The 27350-nt window shown below is 35.3% G+C and overlaps 2 protein-coding genes across 4 annotated transcripts in view; both read left to right on the plus strand.

The window, feature by feature from the left end:
• The window catches only part of ctsbb (cathepsin Bb), a 214730-nt gene that overhangs the window by 186857 nt on the left and 523 nt on the right, over positions 1–27350 (plus strand). The window contains exons 1-9 of one of the 2 annotated variants that reach the window (XM_084432215.1): positions 17926–18035; positions 18949–19072; positions 19172–19257; positions 21081–21195; positions 22201–22316; positions 23393–23478; positions 24375–24518; positions 24591–24707; positions 26749–26877. In XM_084432215.1, coding sequence (XP_084288341.1) covers positions 18028–18035; positions 18949–19072; positions 19172–19257; positions 21081–21195; positions 22201–22316; positions 23393–23478; positions 24375–24518; positions 24591–24707; positions 26749–26877 — 925 coding nt within the window. In that variant the 5' untranslated portion in view covers positions 17926–18027. Of the gene's footprint in view, positions 1–17925; positions 18036–18947; positions 19073–19171; positions 19258–21080; positions 21196–22200; positions 22317–23392; positions 23479–24374; positions 24519–24590; positions 24708–26748; positions 26878–27350 lie in introns of those variants that run through there. The other variant, XM_084432216.1, reaches the window with a different exon arrangement.
• Positions 857–16531, plus strand: fdft1 (farnesyl-diphosphate farnesyltransferase 1). Of its 2 annotated transcripts, XM_084432211.1 has the most exons (8): positions 857–1100; positions 4680–4777; positions 8771–8954; positions 9684–9812; positions 11091–11282; positions 14009–14185; positions 15064–15216; positions 16123–16531. In XM_084432211.1, the coding sequence occupies exons 1-8, from the start codon at positions 1002–1004 to the stop codon at positions 16342–16344; spliced, it is 1254 nt and encodes a 417-aa protein (XP_084288337.1). In that variant the 5' UTR covers positions 857–1001; the 3' UTR covers positions 16345–16531. The 2 variants fall into 2 exon arrangements, with proteins under 2 accessions (XP_084288337.1, XP_084288336.1); XM_084432210.1 differs by lacking the exon at positions 857–1100 and having other exon boundaries at positions 4215–4777.

Below are 27350 nucleotides of genomic sequence, written 5' to 3' on the forward strand. Positions count from 1 at the left end.
CCAAAATGGGGGTCAACCTTGAACAAACTGCAACAGAAGCAAACTCAACTGATTTTGTATCCTCAATATGTCCTGAGTAAGGAAAAAAAGCTCAGAAGAATCCCATTTGGGGAAAGTTTAGAAAAAGACCCAAATATAGCCTATTCATATACGCCTATTCATTCTTTTTCTTACATGAATAGGGTAACAATTTTAACCTTAAGATATCACCATGAAAATTACTGAGTTGATTACTTACATCAAGACACACAAAAAATGTGTTACAAGTTTTTTTTAATTGTTTGTTAACATGGACAAACGGTGCATAATCTAATTACGTATGTGCTAATTTGCATAAATACCACAACAGATCTAAACATTGGGTATAGCCAGGTGAAAATGTCTTGATGAATCTTATTGACATATAACAGTAAAATACTTGATGTTAAGGTCTGAATGGAACCCATTTAGGCTACCCATGAGCAGTAATACATAGAGGCAGGAAGAAGCACTTTAGAAACCAGCCTTTATTAATTTTTGAGAGATTGGGTTTGGGGCTGGGTCCGTGGGACTGTTTCTGGGGTACGAGTCTGAGGGAAGAACAGGAGACAATGGTAAGGAGAATGCAGAAGACAAAAGGTAGGCAAAATAAAAAGTGAATCCCCAGAAACAGTCCCAAGGACCCAAAAAGATCATCCTGAAGTGGATCTCCTTCCCGGTGTTTGTAACTCCCCTGACGTCATCACTGATCTGACCAATGAGGTACGCTCACAGCTCTGAGTCCATCTGACTGGTCACTGGGCGGGCCATCACGCCAGTCGCTCTCGCCGCTCATTGGCCGGCGCGCTGTAAACCCATGACGCCTCAGCCAATCAGAGGAGTCAGTCGATCGTGTGAGTGGGGGATTGTCGCTGCGCGCTGTTGATGTTCTCCTGGATCTCCACAGAGTTTGAATGGAAATAGCAGCGCGTGAATTTCAGTTCACCTGTTAAGAAAAGCGCGTTATAGACACACACGGGGAAATGGACATCCTCAAGTCTCTAGGACACCCGGAAGAAATAATCAACCTCTTTAAATACAAAATAGGAGGATGTCGTTCTGTTATGCCTAAATTGGATTATGTAAGTAAAAGCATTTTGAGCGTTTATATTTAATATTCATCAGCATCTTATCTGCGTGTATGTTGTCCATGCACAATACATGTTTTTGTATGTATTTGTCATTATGCATGACAGATTTAAAAAAATAAAATAATAATAATAAAAACACGTGTTTTAAGAAGATCAAATAGAGATTGAATTAAGTTGCAGTTGCAGGTACCAAACAACAAAACTGCATTTGAATTATTCCACATTGTTTATGGCATAAACACAATGTCTGTCAGCATCAACTGGATTTGATTTAATCCTGGATTTGAGGGAAAGGCTACTTTTAACAGAGAGGAGACCCGAGGCTTCGTCTTATATAATGAGCTTTGAAGACTGAGGGTCAGACAGGGGAAGATGATGCTCTGTACACGTTACACAGATAATCCACATCCACACTGTCAAATACACTCATTACTGACAGATAGATAGATAGATAGATAGATAGATAGATAGATAGATAGATACACAGACAGACACATATAGACAGACAGATAGATGGATGGATGGATGGATAGATAGACACAGAGAGACAGACAGACAGATAGATAGATAGATAGATAGATAGATAGATAGATAGATACACAGACAGACACAGATAGATAGATAGATAGATACACAGACAGACACATATAGACAGACAGATAGATGGATGGATAGATAGACAAACAGAGAGACAGACAGATAGATAGATATACAGACAGACACATATAGACAGACAGATAGATGGATGGATGGATGGATAGATAGACAAACAGAGAGACAGACAGATAGATAGATAGATAGATAGATAGATAGATACACAGACAGACACAGATAGATAGATACAGACAGACAGACAGATAGATAGATAGATAGATACACAGACAGACACATATAGACAGACAGACAGATAGATAGATGGATGGATGGATAGATAGAGACAGATAGACAGACAGATAGATAGATAGATAGATAAATAGACAGATAGACAGATAGATACACAGACAGACACATATAGACAGACAGATAGATAGATGGATGGATGGATAGATAGAGACAGATAGATAGATAGATAGATAGATAGATAAATAGACAGACAGACAGATAGATAGATAGATAGATAGATACACAGACAGACACATATAGACAGACAGATAGATAGATGGATGGATAGATAGAGACAGATAGACAGACAGACAGACAGACAGATAGATAGATAGATAGATACAGATAGATAGACAAACAGAGAGACAGATAGATAGATAGATAGATAGATACACAGACAGACACATATAGACAGACAGATAGATTGATGGATGGATGGATAGATAGAGACAGATAGATAGACAAACAGAGAGACAGACAGATAGATAGACAGATAGATAGATAGAGACAGATAGACAGACAGACAGACAGATATATAGATAGATAGATAGATAGAGACAGACAGACAGATAGATAGAGACAGACAGACAGACAGATAGATAGATAGAGACAGACAGACAGACAGATAGACAGATAGATGGATAGAGACAGATAGACAGACAGATAGATAGATAGAGACAGACAGATAGATAGATAGATAGATAGATAGATAGATAGATAGATAGATAGATAGAGACAGACAGACAGACAGATAGAGACAGACAGACAGATAGATAGATAGAGACAGACAGATAGATAGATAGATAGATAGAGACAGACAGACAGATAGAGACAGACAGACAGATAGATAGATAGAGACAGATAGACAGACAGACAGACAGACAGACAGACAGACAGATAGATAGATAGATAGAGACAGACAGACAGATAGATAGATAGAGACAGACAGACAGACAGACAGATAGATAGATAGAGACAGACAGACAGATAGATAGATAGAGACAGACAGACAGACAGATAGATAGAGACAGACAGACAGATAGATAGATAGATAGATAGAGACAGACAGACAGACAGATAGATAGAGACAGACAGACAGAGAGACAGATAGATAGAGACAGACAGACAGATAGATAGATAGAGACAGACAGACAGATAGATAGATACAGACAGACAGATAGATAGATAGAGACAGATAGACAGACAGACAGACAGACAGACAGATAGATAGACAGACAGACAGACAGACAGACAGACAGATAGATAGAGACAGACAGATAGATAGATAGAGACAGACAGACAGATAGATAGATAGAGACAGACAGACAGACAGACAGATAGATAGAGACAGACAGACAGACAGACAGATAGATAGAGACAGACAGACAGACAGATAGATAGATAGATAGAGACAGACAGACAGATAGATAGATAGAGACAGACAGACAGAGAGACAGACAGATAGATAGAGACAGACAGACAGACAGACAGACAGATAGATAGATAGATAGAGACAGACAGACAGATAGATAGATAGAGACAGACAGACAGACAGACAGATAGATAGATAGAGACAGACAGACAGACAGACAGACAGACAGATAGATAGATAGAGACAGACAGACAGACAGACAGACAGATAGATACAGACAGACAGACAGATAGATAGATAGAGACAGACAGATAGATAGATAGAGACAGACAGATAGATAGATAGATAGATAGAGACAGACAGATAGATAGATAGAGACAGACAGACAGACAGATAGATAGAGACAGACAGACAGACAGATAGATAGATAGAGACAGACAGACAGACAGATAGATAGATAGGATGGATGGATGAACGACACATCACTAGAAAATAAAGCATTTTGGCTGTTGTTCAACTGAAGTCAGTTCAGTGTTGATCCAGTTCCGTTGTAAAGATCCTCAATTATTAATTTATGTCATTTAATCTATAAAGCAGGAATGGGAAATTACGTTATCATCCAGCTCTCATACAGCAGAGTCAGTGACTTTGAGTTGAAATTAAGTGTAAATGACAGTGGAACCAACACGTGTTCATGTGAACTTAAACTAAGAAGTTCAAATACAGTAAATACAGTAAAAAAAAAATAAAAAAATGCTCTCTGCATATTTCCCATAGCCTACATATTTCTGAGGACTTTAAAACATGGAAAACACTCCTAAAGTTTGAGTGGGCGTGTCCAAATTTGGCTTGACTAGTATTGCGTCATCGTTTGCAGTTGGTCAGAAAACGTGCGCGTGTTTGGTTTTATCGTTTAAAGTGGGGTGGGTAATATTAAAATCACATAGTCTGTTTACATATCAGGTTACAGTGATATATATCAGACAGTCGCGCGCACTGAAACGCGCAGCTCTGACGCTCCGCGGAGCGACGGACGTTTCTCTTCCCCTCTGGCGAATGACTTCACAAATTAAAGGTGCGCATTTCGTACTACGTGGAATTGGAAATAAAAGCTTAATTCGCACATGGCTGGAGTTTGCGGGAAGAGCGCCGTGTCGCTGTCCGTGCTCAAGCGCTCGTTCTCGCTGCAGCGCGGGTGCCCGTGGCCGGTGCTCGCGGGCGCGCGGCGCAGCACGCAGGAGGGACGGTTAATGGCGGTTCCTCCTCACCCGTTCAGGGCTCATCGACACCCCGCTTATGTGTGCTTCCCCTGCCAGGACTCGATGACTGAAACCCTGCGGACCTGCTACTCGTATCTGAACCAGACCAGCCGGAGTTTCTCCGCGGTGATCCAGGCCCTGGATGGAGAGTTACGGTAAGACTAAGAGGCGTGACCTCACCTAGTAAACAACAGAGTCTTATACCCCCAAATGTGACCATAGACCACAAAACCAGTGACATGGGTCAATTTTTAAAAATGAGATGTATACATCATCTGAAAGCTAATAAAATAAGCTTTCCATTGATGTGTGGTTTGTTATAATACGACAATATTTGGCCGAGATACAGTTATTTGAAAATCTGAGGGGGCAAAAAAAAAAAACCGAAACATTGCCTTTAAAGTTGTCCATTTATGTTCACGATTGTGCTGCATTCACTCATAAAAAAAAAATATTTTATATATGTACGGTAGGAAATGTACTAAATATCTTCATGAAACATGATCTTTACATAATATCCTAATGATTTTTGGCATAAAAGAAAAATCGATCATTTCAACCCATGCAATGTATTATTGGCTATTGCCACAAATATACCCGTGCGACATCATGTGACTGGTTTGGGGATCCGGGGTCACATATAGGGCGCTATTTGAAGGGACAGCCGTAGTGGAGTCCGAAACCATTCAATCCCACATTGCACTGCAGTAACGAGTGTACAGCCGATGTCCCTCAACAACAGCTGTCTGAATGAACTCACTCGTTTTCATTCACTCCTTCACGTGAACAGTATTAGGGGACTAACGCAGGGAATAGTGAATGAGGGGTTTCGGATTCAGCCTTGAGAAGCTCTTCACTGGGCAACAGTGTTTTAGAGAAGCATATGCACGTTTTAGACGCTTTTACTTGTTTGCAAGAGTTGCATCTATATATAAATGCCCTTGAACATTTCTCTTAAAGGGACAGTACACCCAAAAATGAAAATTCTGTCACCCTCGAGGACTGTGTGAATTTCATCACAAAGAAAGATATTTTGAAGAATGTTTGTAACCAGACAGTTGTGACTTCTATTGAATATTTTTTCCTACTATGGAAGTCACTGTGTATAATTATTTTGTATACAAGTACACACACATGCATGTAAACTAAATATTTAAGAAAAATGTGTTATTTATATATAATATATTTATATTTATATATAATATAAATTATGTATATATATAGTAGGGGTGTGCATTGGCACTGCCCTCACGATTCGATTCGATTACAATTCACCAGGTAACGATTCGATTCAATTCGATTCTACGATGCATTGCGATGCATCAAAATTCTACTGCACACAACAAGGCAAAATTTTCATCAGTCATGAGGCAATACAAGCAGTCAGATATTGAACAACAGATTTTATTGGCTGCTATGTGTGTATTATCACTCCTGTATCTTTGACATAAATGTCATTAAATAAAATAAACTTGAATGGTACAGGGTATTGGATATGACATTTTCAAACCTGAAAAAGAAAGCATAAATCCCTGCTTTCAGTGCTTTGAATGAGAAATGTTTCTCTTCTCTCTGCTTGAGAACCATTTGAAATTAAATTTCAACTTTATTGTCCAACTCAAAGCCAGAAAATAAACAGTGTAAGGTGTAACGGTTCACAAAATTCATGGTTCGGTTCAATACGATACACTTGTGTCACGGTTCGGTACGTTTTCGATACAGCAAAAAGAAAGAAATGCCAGAGAAATTTCCTTGATTTTTTTTTTTTTTATTCTTTTTTTATTAGAACTAACATCATAAAGTATGACATTTTTTTTTCTTTGAGCAATGATGGAGCTATAATTGACTCTTCTTAGGAGCATATAAAACAAAACAGCTCCTTGGAAAAAATTAAATGTAATATTTTGTGCTTATAAACAAATGTTTATTTTAGTTCAGATTAACATTTGAGGGCAGCAATGTTATTCATAATGTCGAAATAAATCCGACATAACGTTACTTGAAAGCATTATAGCCTACTATTCCTGCCAAACTTCCAAAGTTGCAGTTAGTGTTACTACAGTAAATCCATGGTGAATATTGCAGATCTGTGGACACTGGATAGTTCATTCATGTCACAATGTTTCTTCCTGGTTTCCACGTCAGCGCTGTTTGATCCGTTAATAACGGAGAAATGTGAATGTTTCTCACTAGATCTCGCAGCGATGTTATTACTTTAGTGGCGAGTTCAAATGCTTTCTTTACTGGATCTCTTAGCGTTGTGTAGTATAAGATCGGCTCGCGCTGCGTTGGTCCAAACTGATAAACAGTCCGTCACGAGTAGCTCAGTTTCGTTCCGCTTACATTGCGTTTGCCATTTGATGTTGTGGTCGCGCCAGCGTCTACATTATGAGCGCGCTCGCGACGCGCTTACATTTGAAATAACCGTTCGGTTTGAAAATGCGTGCCTTGTACCGAACGGTTTAGTACGAATACGCGTACCGTTACACCCCTAAAACAGTGACATAATCGATTATGGCACTTTGCCGCATCGATGCTGAATCGTGCATGCCCCGCATTGCGATGCATCGCCGAATCGATTATTGTTGACACCACTAATATATACACACACTATATACATGCAAATATTTCTTAAATAGGTTATATACATGCATGTTACACAACAGTTTGTTTGTTGTTGTTTTTTTGTTGTTTTTTTAAATGAATGTGCTGTATTTTAGTTCGATACTATTTTTTTATTCAACATTTTGTATTTTTAGGGGATTTTATGGTACTAAATTATATTTATGGAATAGTTTTATTAACCATTTTATTATTATCTGTTAATCACTTTTTGAGCGTAGACCTGAAAATGAAATTTCTAACTTAAACTGTCATAGATCTTGAATTCTTTGAAACACAGACTGAAGCAAAGTCTTTTAATAAAGAAGACACTTGGCAGATTATTGCTGAAGTAAAAAAAAAAAAAAAAACATAAAAGTTTAATTTTATTATAATTAGGGCTGCACGATTAATCGCAATTTCCATGTAATCGCACTTAAATCGAGATCGCTTATCGCGATTTTAAAATCGCAAAGGCTGCGATTATTTTGTATGCGCAGTTTGTCATTGATGTACGGCTCTGTAAACGCTGCTCCATCTGAAAGCACTGTGAGTTTGAGTCACTTATAACGTGCATTTGAAAAAAACAACACGAGTCAAATAATCTTTCCAAACACGAGAATCATTTATGAACCTCGTTTTAATAACATGCAACATTTAATAACATGCATTTACTCCAAACTCACTTCATAAGGACAGTTGAGCTCCTCCTTCTGTGAGATGATGAGCTTCTAACACAGAATAAGGCAGTCGTGCATTTATAAGTCATGTTTAATCAAAGCGTTTCAATCTTCTGACTATTCAGCTACAGCGACAGGGATTTCCTGGAATGATGCGCTGTTATTGTACTTCTGCGGCGGGGCATATTTAGTGTGTTTGCATGAGAGCGCCCTCTGGTGTTCAAATGGGGCAGTGTTTACTACCGATCAGCCGCACTCCACTGACAAGCTGCGCTTAAAATAATCGCAGCCTTTGCCAAATCGCGTGCGGTTTTATTGCGATTAATCGTGCAGCCCTAATTATAATGAAAAATGCATAAAAATTAAATTTTTAAAATTTTCTGTTAAAAATATATATTTTCCAAAATCATGTTTTACTCTAAAACTGTGTGAAAATCAAAGCCATAAATCTAAGCAAGTTCTGCCCCAAATTTGAGGTTGATATCTCAAAACTTGAGCTTTCAGTGAGACGTTCTCTGGGCGCAGTACCGAACGCTTCCACTAGAGGACAGTTATTTCATCGAACTGCACAAGTGTGACTTTGTTTTTATTTTCATGACCATTTAACCTTCTTGAATCATGTCCATGATTTTTGTGTGTTCACACTGCGTCAAAATCTTTGCTAATTTTCGTACCATTCCGATGAAGTAAAAAATAAAAAATGTAAAATCTTTCAGTCAAAAATGAGCACCATTTTTGTAGTTACTCGAGACTTCTTCCCCGTGTCCCAAACAATGATTCATAAAAGTTATGAGTGAAATGAGTGAAAAAGTTAATATCAAACCCTCCTCCCCTGGATATTGAATCACTCTTCGATGTGTCACTCAGGCATGCCGTGTGTATCTTCTACCTGGTTCTGCGAGCCCTGGACACCGTGGAGGACGACATGACCATCCCGCTGGAGAAGAAGGTCCCGCTGCTGCACGACTTCCACTCGTTCCTCTACCAGCCCGAGTGGAGCTTCACGGAGAGCCGGGAGAAAGACCGGCAGGTCCTGGCGGATTTCCCCACGGTCAGTCTTACACAGTCATCATGTGACAACACAATATCAGCATCAAAATGTGAGGAATTCGGTTTTGGATGAAGAGAGGCAGGCTTGTTTCAGGACCATATAGTTTTAGATATATAGGATCTATATAGCACTAATACATAATATATATATATATATATATATAAAATATAAATATTATAATAATATTATTATTATTAAATGCACACACACATAAATGTGTATATATACAGTATATATACAGTGTATATATATATATATGTGTATATATATATATATATATATATATATATATATATATATATTGTATATATATGTATGTGTGTGTTTAATAATATATTATTATGATATATTTTATATAGTCATTTTATTCTGTACAAGAAGGACCATTTATGTATAAATATATACATTTTTAAATAAGACATCAGAGCCTATAGCAAAAAACTAAATTAAATCTTCTGTAAAACTACATTTTGATAATTAATTTAAAATATAATTAATTTAAACCCCAGGTTTCGTGTGACTCACTAAAACCAGTAAATAATCAGTGGAAAAGTTTTTATTTTAAATTTTTTTTTACTTGAACCAACTTTCCTTTTTCACATTTTTCTTTGTTTTATTGTTTACGGTCCTGATGCTTTTGCATTTTTAAGTGTAAAATAGTTTCTTTATTGTTTATGTTTGAATACACATTATTATTATTATTATTATTATTATTATTATTCTCTTCAGATTTCAGTGGAGTTCAGGAATTTGGGCCAAGAGTATCGGGACGTCATTTCAGACATCTGTCACCGGATGGGCGCAGGAATGGCTGAATTCCTGGAGAAGAAAGTCGCTTCAATGAAGGAGTGGGACAAAGTAAACGTCACACCGTCTCACATGCGCGTTTGGCAGTGTGTTTGACGTCTATCCATACGCATGTAGATTTATACACACATAAATACAAGCAGAAGTGCTTTCACTGTCATCCTAAAGCATTTCTGCATGCAATATTTGTATAATGTAACAACTTAAAATTCCCAAGGACCAAGTTGAGCCAGAAAGGGGATCGTGCATTTGAGGTAGTAGCGCTAAGACTTTGGAATAGCTTACCATGACATGTTAGGGACGCTGACTCTGTACATGTTTAAGACACATTAGTTTGCCATGGCCAATTCTTCTTTTTGATGATAATTTTTATTATTTTTACTCCATATTACTATTTTACTATTTTGTCTATTATACTGAGATGATGTAAAGAACATTGGTCAACATGTGTGTTGCTGGGTTGTATACCGGTTCATATCGAATACCAGTGTTTACTTTCGTTATGATATTCATTTTTAATATACCGCAATATCGGAGTGTGTCGCTTTAACAGCGTTGGGAACGCGGCGCGACACTGTTTGAGAGGGTCTTTTCACTGTAACTGTGGTGATGCACAGATGTGTGTGTGTGTGTGTGTGTGTGTGTGTGTGTGTGTGTGTGTGTGTTACTAAACGTGACGGTGAAGATGGAGAGGTTAAACTATAATCGATAGCTCTCAAATTATATTACAGTGTTTCCCACACATTGGTTCACAAGATCAACACAGCCATTTGGAAAATCTATTTGTGGTTGGCTCTGACATCGTTGAATAAACATGAGAATTGCACGTTTCAATATCAAAATGTGGCGCGGGAGTTTTTATATGAATGTATCTTTGCAGGGAACTGACTGTCTTTAGGAAATGTTATTTTCATGTAATCTTTCTTTATCGTTCCTGATAAAGCCAGTTTATGAGCCGTTACAGTGGAAACCGCTGTTTCTGCCGCTCCTACAGCGCCTCCTGCTGGCAGCTCTTTATAAACAGCCTTGCAAACCTGTATTAATACTAGTGTGGATTTTTTTCTTGAGAGTAAAATAGGGCTCTCTAAGTCAATCTACAGCAGTATTTCCTCTCTCAATCAGTAGAAGATGTGGATAACACACAGTCATGCTTAATAAAAATAATACCGTCATATACCGTGAAACCGGGATACTTTAGAAAAATACTGTGATATGGATTTTTGGTCATACCGCCCAGCACTAACATAATGTTGTAAACATCTGTCCCACAGTGTGTATAAATGCTTTTAGCATAAATCAGCCGGTTAATGTCCCTGTTTTCCCCTTCAGTACTGTCATTATGTGGCGGGTCTGGTGGGGATCGGACTGTCCCGCCTCTTCTCCGCATCCCAGCTGGAGGACGCTGAGGTGGGCCGGGACACAGAGCTGGCAAACTCCATGGGTCTGTTCCTCCAGAAGACCAACATCATCAGGGACTATCTGGAGGACCAGCAGCAGGGACGGGCCTTCTGGCCACAGGAGGTACATGCAGCTGTTATTTAAAGGGGTCATCCGATGCAAAATTCATGTTTACATGGTGTTTGCATATAAATGTGGACACAACCACCATATAATGAGAAAAATCCATTCACTCCTTTTTTTGTAATCCTCAAAAAGCCTAAACACTCTCAATAATCAATCCGTTTGGATTTTGAGCAATATGATATCATAATGCTCATTAGGGCTGTCACTTTACGTTCGAAAACCACGTAACACACTTTACGTTCGGACCAACCAACACAAGTTTCGAAAACGAAAATAGGGAATCGATATAAACGCCTTCTCTCGGAGGGCGTCCAGCCTGTCACGATACGCCCGCAGCGAACGCGCGTCACACAGCAACTGCAGGCTCTGACCAACACACATAACAGCAAATTATACTTCTGCATAATGTGTCTTTTTTTACTACAAAACTCTGAATTCTGCCGGTATTCAGACAGTCTCATGCATACAGAGACAGATACGGGCTACAATCGCCTACGTAGGTGAAATTTGGTTGACATTTCTAATGGTAAACACAGGCATGTTGAATCCTGCAGTGATGTTTCTCACTGATGTTATTTTTATTTTTTGAGAATATTGCACACCTGTTTGTCATTGTGCACAAAACTTCACGCCAATAAATCATCAGGAATATTTGCTGACTTGTGCGCGTCTCAAGCGTGGTGCGCCCTCTTTGCGTTCGTCCTAATGCCTGTTAGTTGTCCGTGGATTTGCCTATATTTGCCGTTTAAAGCTGCATTCAGTAACTTCGGGATTTCTTCGCTGTATTCTCGCTTTTTGCTCGCAGGTTTCTCTCTAGAGCTCCCCCCACAGCTTCGGAATAGATATTTGACAACACTGTTGTAAAAACTCGTTGGCTATTCTCAGACACCAGAGGCTAGTAGATCAACGACATCAAAGCAGATGGGACATTCTTTAAAACGTCTTCTTCATTCGGGTTCGAACAGCGTGAGGGAGCGCAATAATGACAGTATTTTAGCAGATTTCTTTTGGCCGTAAAGCAATTGTTTACATCGCAAGACCTGATATCACGCGAGACTTCCTGAGTCTTTGTTTACTTCGCGAGACGGCCCGCCGGCTCAAAGTTGCAAGTGCGCATTTTCCGCTCAGGGGCACCAGGGGGGTGCGAAACGACCACCATTCAACCCGAAATAAGTAATATAACCATTCCAATGACTCCGAAGCTGTTCAGTTAAGGTAAAAAAGTTACTTAGTTCACCTTTAAAATGGAAACGTCTTTAGACATAGAAAATTGATTTTACAATCGATTCAGTGAACACTTATGTCTCAAAAATCGAACAGGATTTTTTCACAAAAGTGACAGCCCTACTGCTCCGCCCACGACCACTGACGGACTGTCCCGTATTAGCATATTTTTTTGTGATATCATTTTTGTTAACAATAATATAATTACCGGTATACATAAGACACTAACGTACACAATTAATTACAAAAACTAACAAGAAACATAATTATTTAAAATCGAATATACTGTCACGCGGTAAATTGTGAAAACGTCAGTTTAATTGGACTGCAAACAGTTTATGGTTATTTACTGTAAATTAAAAGATGACAGTTCGTATTTGCTTCCAAAATCTGCTCATTTAACACTATTATTTTACAATAAAATTACATAATCTCCCTTTATTTCACTGTATATTAGGGGTGTAACGATTCCCTCATGTCACGATTCGATTTATCTCATGATACGATATTATTGCGATACTTCAAGACATATGATAAAAGGTTAAGAGAAAATGTATTGTTGATTTAAATGCTAAATTTGTGTGTGTAAATAAATAGGCCATTGGTGCTGGAAACCCAAAGCTCAGGACAATAGAGACACCAGAATAACAATATTCATGATTCTGAAGCTGAAAATACAGAATTATTTTAGACGAATATGCTTTCACTCTTTCACTGACGATATATTTAAAATAACGTTGGACACTTTTTACTGGTAACAGACATTTGGCATTATCAGGAGCCACAAATATTCCCCCATTGCACTCCCATACTCTCCATTAACTTTCGAGCTGCAAAAACCTAAATTGGGTCAGGCCAATCACGTTGTGTATAGAGTAGGCGGGGCGGGCTTAACATATGACGACAGAGTTGCGACGGTTACCTGCAACTTGAAAACTAAGAATGGCTGCTGCTGCTGGAGAACAGTCTTTCGAATTGGCTTTGTCCGCGACTCTGGAGGACTTGGAGTTAGGTTTTTCTTTGAGAAAAGAGCATAGAACGGCACTTAAGTCATTCTTAATAAAAGGAAGATGTGTTCGTAGTTTTGCCAAAAGTTTAATCTATCAATTAGCTCCGCTGTTGGGAAAACGCTCTGGTTGGTTGAAGCGCTGTCCTATTGCATGCAGAGGGAATTTGAAAGACAGCCGTTTATCCCGCCCCTCGGATTGAGCCGTGTTTATGGTGAGTTGTCAGACCCAACATCTTGATGTAGGTCTGGCTTGCCAGGCTAACTAAAACTCTAAATTTTCAGAAATTTTAATTTTGGGTGAATTATACACATATATTAATTCACTATCCACGATACATATTGGTGCATTTTTGTATTGCGATATATTGTGACACCCCTACTGTGTATGGTAAAGGAACTTGCTGTTAACCAGTTTATTTTACCGTAGCATTTGTACAGTCTTTTACTGTTAAAACGTGGTTTGTTATTAATGGTTGTTTGTGTGCTGCAGGCCTGGAGTCAGTTTGCGTCCCGTCTGGAGGATTTTGCCCAGCCTCAAAACCTGAGCTCTGCCCTGTCCTGCCTCAACCTGCTGGTGACCGACGCCCTCCGCCACGTCCCCGATGTCATCGCGTACCTGTCCCGCCTCCGCAACCAGAGCGTCTTCAACTTCTGTGCCATTCCTCAGGTGAGACACTTCATTCCTCAGGAGAGACGCTTCATTCCTGACTCTAATCAGCCCTGTTTTCTGCTGAACACTGAACCTACATCTGTTTATGTCGAGTTTAATGCTGTTTATAAACACACAGGGATAGTGAGCACATCTTACATTACATTATCTAATGCTATCAGGGTGCGGATTTATAGTAATGAACATAGATATTGCACACAGATGAATGTGTGGTTTTAAAAACGGAATTTTGCATTGCCGTATTGCCGTTCACACAGAATGCATTTGTTTTCTGCTTAATGTTAAGTATATCTTAACAACTAAAAATGCTAAAAACTTATATTTCTGTTAAATGCAAAGGCAAAATTTCAAATTTACTTTTATTTTAACTTGAAAGTACTAAAATTACTAAAAGTAAAACTGAAATAAATTAATAAAAACAAAATAGATGTATTTTAAAAAAACTAAAACTAATAAAAATTACAAAATGCAAACAAAATTATTAAAACTTACTAAAATTAAAACTAAAACAAATTCAAAATGGAATGTGAAAATTGAAAACTTATTTTATTTGAGTTGCAAATGCAAAGTGTCTATTGTTTAGTTTAGAATGATGTGCTAAAATTACTGAAATAATAAACATGAATAAAATAAAAAATAGTCATTAAAAAAACTTTTTTTTGTAATAAAATTAAAGGAACATTTAAAAATAAAATTCAAAATATGAATAAATACTAAGAAAGTATAGTAATGTAGTTGTAGTAAAACAACACAAATGGACATCTAGTTGTTGCAAAGTTACTTATAGTTAGTAGAATGTCTAAAGTGGACTATCGAAATTTGTATTTTTGCAAGCTGTAAAGTTTGAGCATGTTCTGTTGCTGTTGTTCCTCCAGGTGATGGCGATAGCGACTCTGTCTGCGTGCTACAACAATCCTCAGGTGTTTCAGGGTGTGGTGAAGATCCGGAAGGGTCAGGCGGTGACGCTCATGATGCAGGCCACAAACATGGGCGCCGTTCAGAGCATCATCGCACAGTATAGTCAGGAGGTGCGTACTTTACTTATCCTTCTGTGTCTGTTATATATATATATGTATATATATGTATGTGTGTGTATGTATGTGTATATCATAATCATTTAACAAACAAGTATTAATTACTTCCATGAGCTCATTGTGTCTGCATTAAATTATTACATTGTTTAAATTAATACCTTTTTCGCTAACTGTGATCTTGTACATGTACGTTCGATTGATTGAATTGAATATTAAACCTCTGACAAAATCTTCGAATCTGCGTTTCCACTGCTGAGCCAGAGAGAGAGCCGTTGATATGAAACAGCTTCACAAACACTCACAGTATCATTATTTCTGTCTTACAGTAATTCATATTATCAAAATAGAGTAAATCACCTTTTGAAAGTCACTTGAAGCTTCAAATAAAGATTGTATCATTACATCGTTTCACCAGTAGGTGGCGACAAGAGACCGTTAAAACACGTGTTTGTCATTGAATCATTCGTTCAAGAGATTCGAAAAAATAATAATTCATTAAACATTTTTAAATAAACTGCAGCAATTAACATTTAGTCAGAACCTCTAATAATTTACATGTTATTTTGTTTAGTTATAATCATGGAAGAATCTTGATCACTACTTAAATGTATCCAGAATCGTGCAGCTCTAATATATATATATATATATATATATATACATGTATGTATGTATGTATGTAATTTATTTTTCTTTACTTTTTTTTTTTTCATTATACATACACCACCTTTGGGGTTTATAAGATTTTTTATTTTTTTTGTCTAAGTTTGTTTTCATTATATTATAGTTATGATATGTTGTTAAATGTTTAATATGTGTCTGCCGTGTAATAGCCGGTGATGCTGATATGGCAATAAACTGAAATACACCTATTAATCCTGTAATCCCGTCGTTCCCCCACAGATCCTGCAGAAAGTCTCCATCACGGACCCGTCCCGGGAGCAAACGCTGTGTGTCCTGAATCTGATCGGGGAGAAGAGTGTGTCCCGAGCAGCGCTGACGCCCCGAGCGCATCACATCTCTCCGGTGTGTGTGTCGGCAGCGATGATCCTGGCGGCCCTCAGCTGGCAGTACCTGAACGCCACCGCGGGGCCAGCAGGGGGCGCCGACATGCAGGGACACTGACACACACACACACACACACACACACACCTGCCCAGACAAGAGGACTGAAAAAAGGGCTTGAGTTCGGGAGTCCAAGCTTGTGTTCTGTTAGGTGAATCTCACAAACACATGTCCAGGTCGTGTTTCACCTCATAATCAAGCGAGGAGAAATAAGAAAATTAAGCTTATTACAATTTTTGACTTTTACAATAAATACAATAAAAATAAATAAAAAAGTAAAAGTAAAAATATCAAATATTATAATATATAAATAATATATAAATTAAAAATGTGTATATATATATAGCATAACATTTTTAAAAACTACATACACATGCATACATATACTTCAAATACAAATAATATATATAAATTAAAATATATGTATGCGTGTGAATATGTAGTTTTTTTAAATGTAATTTATTTATGCTATATGTACATAAAGCTGGAAAAATAACGGATTGTATATATTTAAGCTATATATGACCATGCATATATATATATATATATATATATATATATACATACACAATTTATAACATACATGTACAGTGTATAGTACAATTTGTATAAATGGTCATATATAGCTTAAATATATAATGTCTGTGTTTTTTCATCTGTTTTTGGGATGAAATATGACCTGCAGACTCTTGAGATTCACCCGGCTGCAGTGAACGCATCTCTGACGGACGTGATCATGCGTTTGAGACTCTGGAGTGTGTTCACTTCTGTGACACGGAGGATTTTGTTGATTTCCTGTGTTTTTTTGTTTTGTTTTTGCTTGTTCCATCAAACCATCCTAAACGTCAAGCTCACATGCAGAAACACATTTTCATTGCGATTATAAAATTCATAATCTGTCATTTAGACAGATTGGTTTTGTTTTAATTACATGCAGACTTTCAAGCGGTCGCATTCTGACGATTGAAACCCTTCATCGCACGAAACCCGTCATATTTCACCACAAAATCGAAGAAAAAAAGACTAATTTTGGGACTATTGTATGTTGTTGCATTGTAAAGTATTATAATGCATTATTTTCTCAGTGCTGATTTTCTCAGTTTTTGGATTTATATGAAATAAAATAAAACGAATGAATAAAATAATAATACTGATGAATATAATGTCAGTCTTAACGACTTTTTTCCCCTCTTGATTATGGGGTGAAAGTGACCCAGACGTGGTTTTGACAGGTTTGAAGTGGTTTTGAAGAGTGAGATCGTGTGTTTAGATGGTTTTGCACATGAATTGGTCCATTTTTCAGTGGGTCAGTTTGAATATTCATTCAGTCACTGCGAACGAAGCAACGAACCAAAACATGTGACTGTGAAGTGTCCTTAATATACAGCTTTTATGTGGAAAAGCTCGCAAGAACTGTACATACCAACATTCAGTGTATTTAGCATTGCTATGTAATGTGGGATTTTGGTTTGTAAATAAATTTAGAGATATTAAATAAATGAATGTCTCATTTGCTTCATTGATGCATGTGTGAGTGTTGTGGAGACGTGTGTGTGTGATGTTGCACCTGCAGACGTAAACACTTTCTCTGCTCTAGACCTTTGCTTGTCTTGTGACGGCTGTTAGAGCACCTGACCGTCGCTCACATGATGTTTTACTGAACCGGAGGCTTTAAACGGAGTGAATCTCACATCTTGTGGCTTTGGTGAATCTTCAGCTTGAGAGACAGAGGAACAGAATCTGATGCTCAGGTAAAGTCTGTTCTTACAATATTAGTATTTTGAATAGTTTGAAAAATAATGTGGCATGAAATTTTATCTGAGACGTTTTTATGTAAGTGTAGCATAATTGTTTAGAACTTTTATAGACTAGATAAGTGTTAAAATATATATATATATATATATATATATATATATATATATATATAAATAATGTATTTATGTAAATTTATTTAAATGTAATCGAATTTAAATATATTTTATTAGTCTTTTATTCACATATTGTATTGCAATGAAAATGTAACAAATTTTAATAAAAAAAATCTATAAATAATATATTTTGTGTTGTATTTTAATTTAGATTGTAACTAGGTTTAAAGATTTTGTGTAACTTAAATGTTTTATATTTTTCATTAATAATGTCTTAATCAAATATTGCACTGAAATTGTAACAAGTTTTTATTTTAAAAATTCAAAATAATTTTACATGCATTTTATTTTTTTCATTTGGATTTGATCTCATTTAAATATATTTTATAATTGTAATTATGAATAGTCTTAATTTTTTATTCACATGAATATTACAAACATGGTTAATCAAATATTGCAATGAAACCATTTTTAATAAAAAGAAAAATATATTTTATGTGTTATGTTTAAATTTAATTTAATATTTAATATTTTTAAGTAATAATGTCTTAATTTTTTATTAGTCTTATTTTGACATTTTTATTTAAATAAAAATTACAATCATGGTTAATCAAATATTACAAGTTTTAGAAGAAATCAAAATAAGTATTTTATATGTGTTTTATTTGTGTTATCTAATTTAAATATGTTTTATATTTTTAATTAATATTATATATTTTTATATATTAAATATTAAATGCTAATATCACCCCACATCTGTGGCAGTGACAGTAATAACTGTGCTGTATTTCCTCAGGATGTGGCGTGTGTGTGTCGTGTGTGTGTGTGCTCTGCTGTCCGTCACCTGTGGCCGCCCACATCTCTCCACGGGGTCACATGACATGATCAACATCATCAACACGGCTCAGACCACGTGGACGGTAGGAGGGGTTTGGTTTTTCTGCTCTGTTTGAAGGACTGATGCACCTGTTTATCCTCCTGTCTTCTCTCTTCTGTCTTCCTCTTTCGGTTCTTCTCAGGCGGGTGTGAATTTCCAGAATGTGCCGTCGGGATTTCTGAAGTCCCTCTGTGGGACCCTGATGAACGGCCCCCGACTGCCTGGCACGTGAGTCTAAAACTGAGGACCAATTTATGATTTAGCATCACTTCAGGAAATGAATTCTGTCATAAAACAGCAATAAATGCAATTAATCTGCATGCTAAAATTCTTTGATTGGTGTTTATTTGTTAAGTTTATTTGTTGTGGGTTGAAAAGCATCTGCCACATGCATGTGTGTAAAGTTGTGTTAACATTTGCATTTGTAAACATCTGAGTTTCACACACACACAGTCATTTTAATGGAAATAAAGCTGTATCTGTATCTCACTGACATGGTAATGCGTTCTAAAATAAAATGCATTAATAGACTAATTAAACAAATCATTAAAAACTCAATTCTCATTATAGTATGAAAAAAATATGTTAAAGTACTAATATATTATGGCAATATTTATTGTACAAACTTTAATTTATGCTGATTTGCAAACCAATAATATAAATAAATAACAATGAGAAATGACAAAAAATTGCACTGCATAAAATAAATAAGAACAATGATTTAAAAAAAGATAAAAAAAAATTGCACTATGGTATTTAAATGAATAACAATAATGACAAAATTGCACTACATAAAATAAATAAAAACAAGAAATAATGACAAAAATTGCACTAAATTAAATAAATCAATACAAATAAAAAAAATAACAATAAGAAATAGACAAATTGCACTAAAATAAATTAGAGATGCACCCGATATGAAAATAATTGATACAATAATTCTTTATATTTGAAAACCGATGTATTGACCGATAAATCTAAATCAAAAATTGGTTACAAAAACCAATGTCTCACAATTAAAAGCCATCATTCTCATTATAATTTGATGACAGACTTGCTCTTATGAGACTTGTTGCATTAAACATATTTTCCTTTTTCAAAGTGATTTCTATCATATTTTAAGCAATTCAAAACCATCATGTTGAACAGTCTCATCTGAAGAGTCTCAGCTGAAGGAAATAATACATTATTTATCGGATTTAATATATCGGCAAAATTTTCTTATCGGACCGATAAAAATAACATCAAATAAAACATTTATCAGCCGATACCGATATGGTGGCCGATATATCGCGCATCCCTACAATAAATAAATAAATAAATAACAATGAAAAATAATGACAAGAATGTTGCTATATTACATAAATAAATAAGAAATGATGGCAACATTGCTCTACAATAAATACATAAGTAACAATGAGAAATAATGACAAAAATTGCTCTTCATGAAATAAAAATGAGAATTTATGGGGTTAAATGTGCAAAATAATAATGTCACAATGAAAAAATGCTCTTAAAAATGGGCTTGATTTTCTTTATTTAAAACATATTTTCTTAATTACATCTATATTTATGCATTTATCCAAAGCAATTTACAAAAAAGAGGAACAAAAGCATTAAGTCAAAGAACCAACAGTATTCGAAACAAACAATGCCAGGATTATCAGACAAACCACAAAAAAAAGTACAACGTTTTTTGTGGAAAGTGGGGCTACACTTTATTTTACAGTGTCATTGTTACAGTGTAATTATATATTTAAATAGTGAGTAATAATAATTAACTACATGTACTTACTATAGGGTTGGAGTAGGATTAGGGTTTGGTTGAGGGTTAGTTGCATGTAATTATGCATAATTTACTGTTATTACTATGGTAAGTACATGTAACATATGTAACAATGACACTGTAAAATAAAGTGTAACCGAAAGTGATTTGAAAGGGTTTAATATCTGAATAAAAAGTGATTTAGCATAAAGAACAGATTTTCCTCAGTGTATGTGTGTGTGTGTGTGTGTGTGTATGTGTGTGTGTGTGTTTTCTGCGTCTGCAGGGTGAAACACGCCGTCGACGTGAATCTTCCGGACAGTTTCGACCCGCGGGCCGAGTGGCCGTACTGTAAAAGCCTCGGGCAGATCCGGGATCAGGGGTCCTGCGGCTCCTGCTGGGTAAACACTCGTACACACGTGTGTGTGTGTGTGTGTGTGTGTGTGTGTGAGGCTACGTATACATTAATCTGGATACATTTGATAACAGCATTTTCGTTTAAAGTCGAAATATTTTGAGAGTAAAGTCGAAATATTTTGAGATTAAAGTCGAAATATTTTAAGATTAAAGTCGAAATATTTTGAGAGTAAAGTCAAAATATTTTGAGAGTAAAGTCGAAATATTTTACGATTAAAGTCAAAATATTTCGAGATTAAAGTCAAAATATTTCGAGATTAAAGTCGAAATATTTTGAGATTAAAGTCGAAATATTTAATATTTCCAGATTAAAGTCGAAATATTTCGAGATTAAAGTCGAAATATTTAATAGTTCCAGATTAAAGTCGAAATATTTAATATTTCCAGATTATTTCGAGATTAAAGTCAAAATATTTCGAGATTAAAGTCAAAATATTTCGTGATTAAAGTCGAAACATTTAATATTTCAAGATTAAAGTCGAAATATTTCGAGATTAAAGTCGAAATATTTTGAGATATATTTAATATTTCCAGATTAAAGTAGAAATATTTCGAGATAACTCAAGATTTTGAGTTACTTTTTCACATATATTGACTGACAGCTCATGTTGAGAGAAATAAAGTGAGGAGGTGTGTGTGTGTGTGTGTGCGCGCGCTGTGTAAACATGGTTATTGTAGTTCTAGACTAAATGTGAACATGCAAGTGAGATGAGCAAATGCATGAAAACATTCAGTATTCTAAGGGCCTTAACATTTGCCAAAAATACAACTTTTTATGTTGTTATTAAAACACAAGCAAGCCCAGCCCAGCTGAGAAAAAGTAACTTTACTGGGTTTGCTTGCTTGTTTTTTAATAAGTGCTGCGTTACATTACTTTTTGCATTGACTTTTTCTCTCTTTTTCTTATTTCTCACTCATTTCTGTATTGTAGTGCAATGGCATTATTTCTCTGTGTAATTTCTGTAGTGATGTATGTTGTGTGTGTGCAGGCGTTCGGTGCGGCGGAGGCCATCTCTGACCGCATCTGCATCCACAGTAAAGGAAAGGTTTCGGTGGAGATCTCGGCTGAAGATCTGCTGTCCTGCTGTGAGGAGTGCGGCTTCGGGTGTGTGTCCTACACACACACACACACACACACACACACACACACACCGTTCAACAGCTATAGTTATGGTTATAGTTGTAGTTATGGTTATGGTTATGGTTATGGTTATGGTTGTAGTTATGGTTATAGTTATAGTTATGGTTATGGTTATGGTAATGTTTATAGTTATAGTTATGGTTATAGTTATAGTTATAGTTATAGTTATAGTTATAGTTAAAGTTATGGTTATGGTTAAGGTTAAGGTTATGGTTATGGTTATAGTTAAAGTTATGGTTAAGTTATGGTTATAGTTATAGTTATAGTTATGGTTATGGTTAAAGTTATGGTTAAGGTTATGGTTATGGGTATGGGTATGGGTATAGTTATAGTTATAGTTATAGTTATAGTTATAGTTATAGTTATAGTTATAGTTATGGTTATGTTATAGTTATAGATATAGTTATAGATATAGTTATAGTTATATATATAGTTATAGATATAGTTATAGATATAGTTATAGTTATAGTTAAAGTTATAGTTATAGATATAGTTATAGTTATAGTTATGGTTATGGTTATGGTTCAAGTTATGGTTAGGTTAAGTTATGGTTATGGTTATGGTTATGGTTAAAGTTATGGTTATGGTTATGGTTATGGTTGTGGTTGTGGTTATGGTTATGGTTATGGGTATAGTTAAAGTTATAGTTATAGTTATGGTTAAGGTTATGGTTACAGTTATAGTTATGTTATGGTTATGGTTATGGTTATGGTTATGGTTATGGTTATGGTTAAGGTTAAGGTTAAGGTTATGGTTATAGTTAAAGTTATGGTTAAGGTTAAGGTTATGGTTATAGTTATAGTTATAGTTATAGTTATAGTTATAGTTATAGATATAGATATAGATATAGTTATAGTTATAGATATAGTTATTGATATAGTTATAGTTATAGTTATAGTTATGGTTAAGGTTAAGTTATGGTTAAAGTTATGGTTATGGTTATGGTTATGGTTATGGTTATGGTTATGGTTTGTGGTGTGAACGGGGCTTTTCGGGAGCATCTGAGTAGAAACATCTGTAACATCTGTGCTGATTCTCAGGTGTTCTGGAGGTTATCCGGCAGAAGCGTGGGATTACTGGACTAAATCCGGCCTGGTGACCGGAGGACTTTATGGATCCAACGTGGGTGAGTCTGGATCTTTACAGTATAATAATGAAGAATAACTGTACTGAGGCTCATCATCTTCATTCTGCTGGATTTACGTTAGTTTGACATTATAGTTTCATTTGTCAAATCTGCAATCACATCATCTAGTACGGTGGCATGAACATTATGATAAATATCTCCTTTTCTGTTCTGCAAAAAAAGTGTGAGATGACATGAGTCACAGGTAGCCTATAAAACTATGAAACTTTGGTACAATAATATGGTTTAACAGAATATTGAAATAAATAAATAAAAATATATTAAAAATGTAACTTTAAAACAAGCAAAAATAATAAATAAAATAACAAAATATTAAAATTAAACAAAATAATAAATAATAAAATGCCAAACATTTAATTTATTAATTAATTAAAATTAAACTAAAATAATACAATAAGATATTACAATAAATTAAAAAGATTAAAATTAAACAAACATAATAAAAGAAGAAATATTCACATAAATAGAACATTTATTAATTAAATTAAACTTTGAAATAAACAAGAATAATAAAATAAAATAAAATAACAAAATATTAAAATTAAACAAAATAATAAAATAAAAAACAAACAAAATAAAATAAATAACAAAATAAATAAAATTATAGAACATAAATATAAAACTAATTAAATTAAACTTTGAATAAAATAAATAATGCATTACAATAAAACAAATAAATATTAAAATAAATAAAAATATAACAAAATAATAAAATAACAAAACATTAAAATTAAATTAAATAATAAAATTAAATGGCAAAATACATTTTAAATTTAAATAAAAAAACATTCAAATAAATACAATAAAAATAAAAATTAAAAATAATATGACTAATAAAATCAATGAGTTTCTGAGGTCTTTCTGCTCACGTCTAGGCTGCAGACCCTACAGCATCGCCCCCTGTGAGCATCATGTGAACGGCACGCGTCCGCCGTGTTCAGGAGAGCAAGACACACCGCAGTGTGACGCCGCCTGTATCCCGCAGTACAGCGTCCCCTACACACAAGACAAACACTTCGGTGAGTTTGTGCTGCTTCATCTCCTCTGTCTCCAGTCTCTGTAACTCTGACTGACTCCGTCGCCCCCTGCAGGCTATAAAGCGTACAACCTTCCCTCGGACCAGAAGCAGATCATGACTGAACTTTACAACAACGGCCCGGTGGAAGCGGCCTTCACCGTCTATGAGGACTTCCTGCTCTACAAGACGGGTCAGAACCACACGCTTTAAAGGGATAGTTCACACAAATATATGAAAATCAGCACATGATTTACTCGCCCTGAAGTCATCCTAGGTGTGTGTGACATTCTTCTGTCAGACGAATACAATCTGAGTTACATAAAAAAAATGTCCTGGCTCTTCCAAGCTTTATAATGGCAGTGAATGGGTGTTTCTGTTTTGAAGTCCAGAAAAGTGCTCTTTTATAATGATAGATGCACTTTTATGATGGATAGATGCACTTTTATGATGGATAGATGCACTTTTATGATGGACAGATGCACTTTTATTATGGACAGATGCACTTTTATGATGGACAGATGCACTTTTATGATGGATAGATGCACTTTTATGATGGATAGATGCACTTTTATGATGGACAGATGCACTTTTATGATGGACAGATGCACTTTTATGATGGATAGATGCACTTTTATGATGGATAGATGCACTTTTATGATGGACAGATGCACTTTTATGATGGATAGATGCACTTTTATGATGGATAGATGCACTTTTATTATGGACAGATGCACTTTTATGATGATAGATGCACTTTTATGATGGATAGATGCACTTTTATGATGGATAGATGCACTTTTATAATGGACAGATGCACTTTTATGATGGACAGATGCACTTTTATCATGGATAGATGCACTTTTATGATGGACAGATCTACTTTTATGATGATGGATGCACTTTTATCATGGATAGATGCACTTTTATGATGGACAGATGCACTTTTATCATGGATAGATGCACTTTTATGATGGACAGATGCACTTTTATCATGGACAGATGCACTTTTATGATGGACAGATCTACTTTTATGATGATGGATGCACTTTTATCATGGATAGATGCACTTTTATGATGGACAGATGCACTTTTATAATGGACAGATGCACTTTTATGATGGACAGATCTACTTTTATGATGATGGATGCACTTTTATCATGGAAAGATGCACTTTTATGATGGACAGATGCACTTTTATAATGGACAGATGCACTTTTATGATGGACAGATCTACTTTTATGATGATGGATGCACTTTTATGATGGACAGATGCACTTTTATGATGGACAGATCTACTTTTATGATGATGGATGCACTTTTATCATGGATAGATGCACTTTTATGATGGACAGATGCACTTTTATAATGGACAGATGCACTTTTATGATGGACAGATCTACTTTTATGATGATGGATGCACTTTTATCATGGAAAGATGCACTTTTATGATGGACAGATGCACTTTTATCATGGATAGATGCACTTTTATGATGGACAGATCTACTTTTATGATGATGGATGCACTTTTATAATGGACAGATGCACTTTTATGATGGACAGATCTACTTTTATGATGATGGATGCACTTTTATCATGGAAAGATGCACTTTTATGATGGACAGATGCACTTTTATCATGGATAGATGCACTTTTATGATGGATAGATGCTCTTTTATGATGGACAGATGCACTTTTATCATGGATAGATGCTCTTTTATGATGGATAGATGCACTTTTATCATGGATAGATGCACTTTTATGATGGACAGATGCACTTTTATAATGGATAGATGCACTTTTATGATGGACAGATGCACTTTTATCATGGACAGATGCATTTTTATGATGGATAGATGCACTTTTATGATGGATAGATGATGGATAGATGCACTTTTATGATGGATAGATGCACTTTTATGATGATGGATGCACTTTTATCATGGATAGATGCACTTTTATGATGGACAGATGCATTTTTATGATGGATAGATGCACTTTTATGATGGACAGATGCACTTTTACCATTCACTGCCATTATAAAGCTTGGAAGAGCCAGGATATTTTTTAATATAGCTCTGACTGTATTCGTCTGACAGAAGAATGTCATATACACCTATGATAACTTCAGGGAGAGTAAATCATGGGCTGATTTTCATTTTTAGGTGAACTATCCGTTTCATGTTTTTAGCCATCATCTGCACAGCTTCTGTGTGACTGTGTTGATCTCTCAGGTGTGTACCAGCACGTGACCGGGTCTGTCCTGGGAGGTCATGCGGTGAAGATCCTGGGCTGGGGAGAGGAGAAGGGAACGCCGTTCTGGCTCGTGGCCAACTCCTGGAACACCGACTGGGGAGACAACGGTGAGACTGAGCCGGACACAAACCGACTCATGATGATGATGATGATGATGATGCACACTGCTGCATCTTTATTAGTAGAATAATTATATTTTAAGAAACTAGTTTCTGATATTAAATATTGTGGAAATTATGATATTATATATATATACTGCATATTTTATATAGTTTCTTATATATATATATATATATATATATTATTAAAACTATGTATAATAATTATCATTTATAATTATTACAATAATTTATTTAAAAAAATATTTAAAAAAAATAGTTTCTTATATATATTATTAAAACTATGTATAATAATTATCAAAAAAAATAAAAATAATATATATATATATATATATATATATATATATCAATTATCAATATTTTATATAATAGTTTCATATCCTTTAAGAAACTAGTTTCTGATATAATATTTTGTGGAAATAATGATACTATGATTTTTTATATATATATATATATATATA

Source organism: Rutilus rutilus (genome assembly GCF_951802725.1).
Source record: "Rutilus rutilus genome assembly, chromosome: 15".
Classification (NCBI taxonomy): domain Eukaryota; kingdom Metazoa; phylum Chordata; class Actinopteri; order Cypriniformes; family Leuciscidae; genus Rutilus; species Rutilus rutilus.

What these genes read in the sequence shown, in the direction of transcription:
- fdft1 (XM_084432210.1), top strand. Translation starts at nt 4,488, where the DNA reads ATGGCTGGAGTTTGCGGGAAGAGCGCCGTGTCGCTGTCCGTGCTCAAG. An exon ending in GCCCTGGATGGAGAGTTACG is followed by an intron (nt 4,778 to 8,770) that starts GTAAGACTAAGA and finishes TGTGTCACTCAG; the next exon opens with GCATGCCGTGTGTATCTTCT. An exon ending in TCCTGGCGGATTTCCCCACG is followed by an intron (nt 8,955 to 9,683) that starts GTCAGTCTTACA and finishes TATTCTCTTCAG; the next exon opens with ATTTCAGTGGAGTTCAGGAA.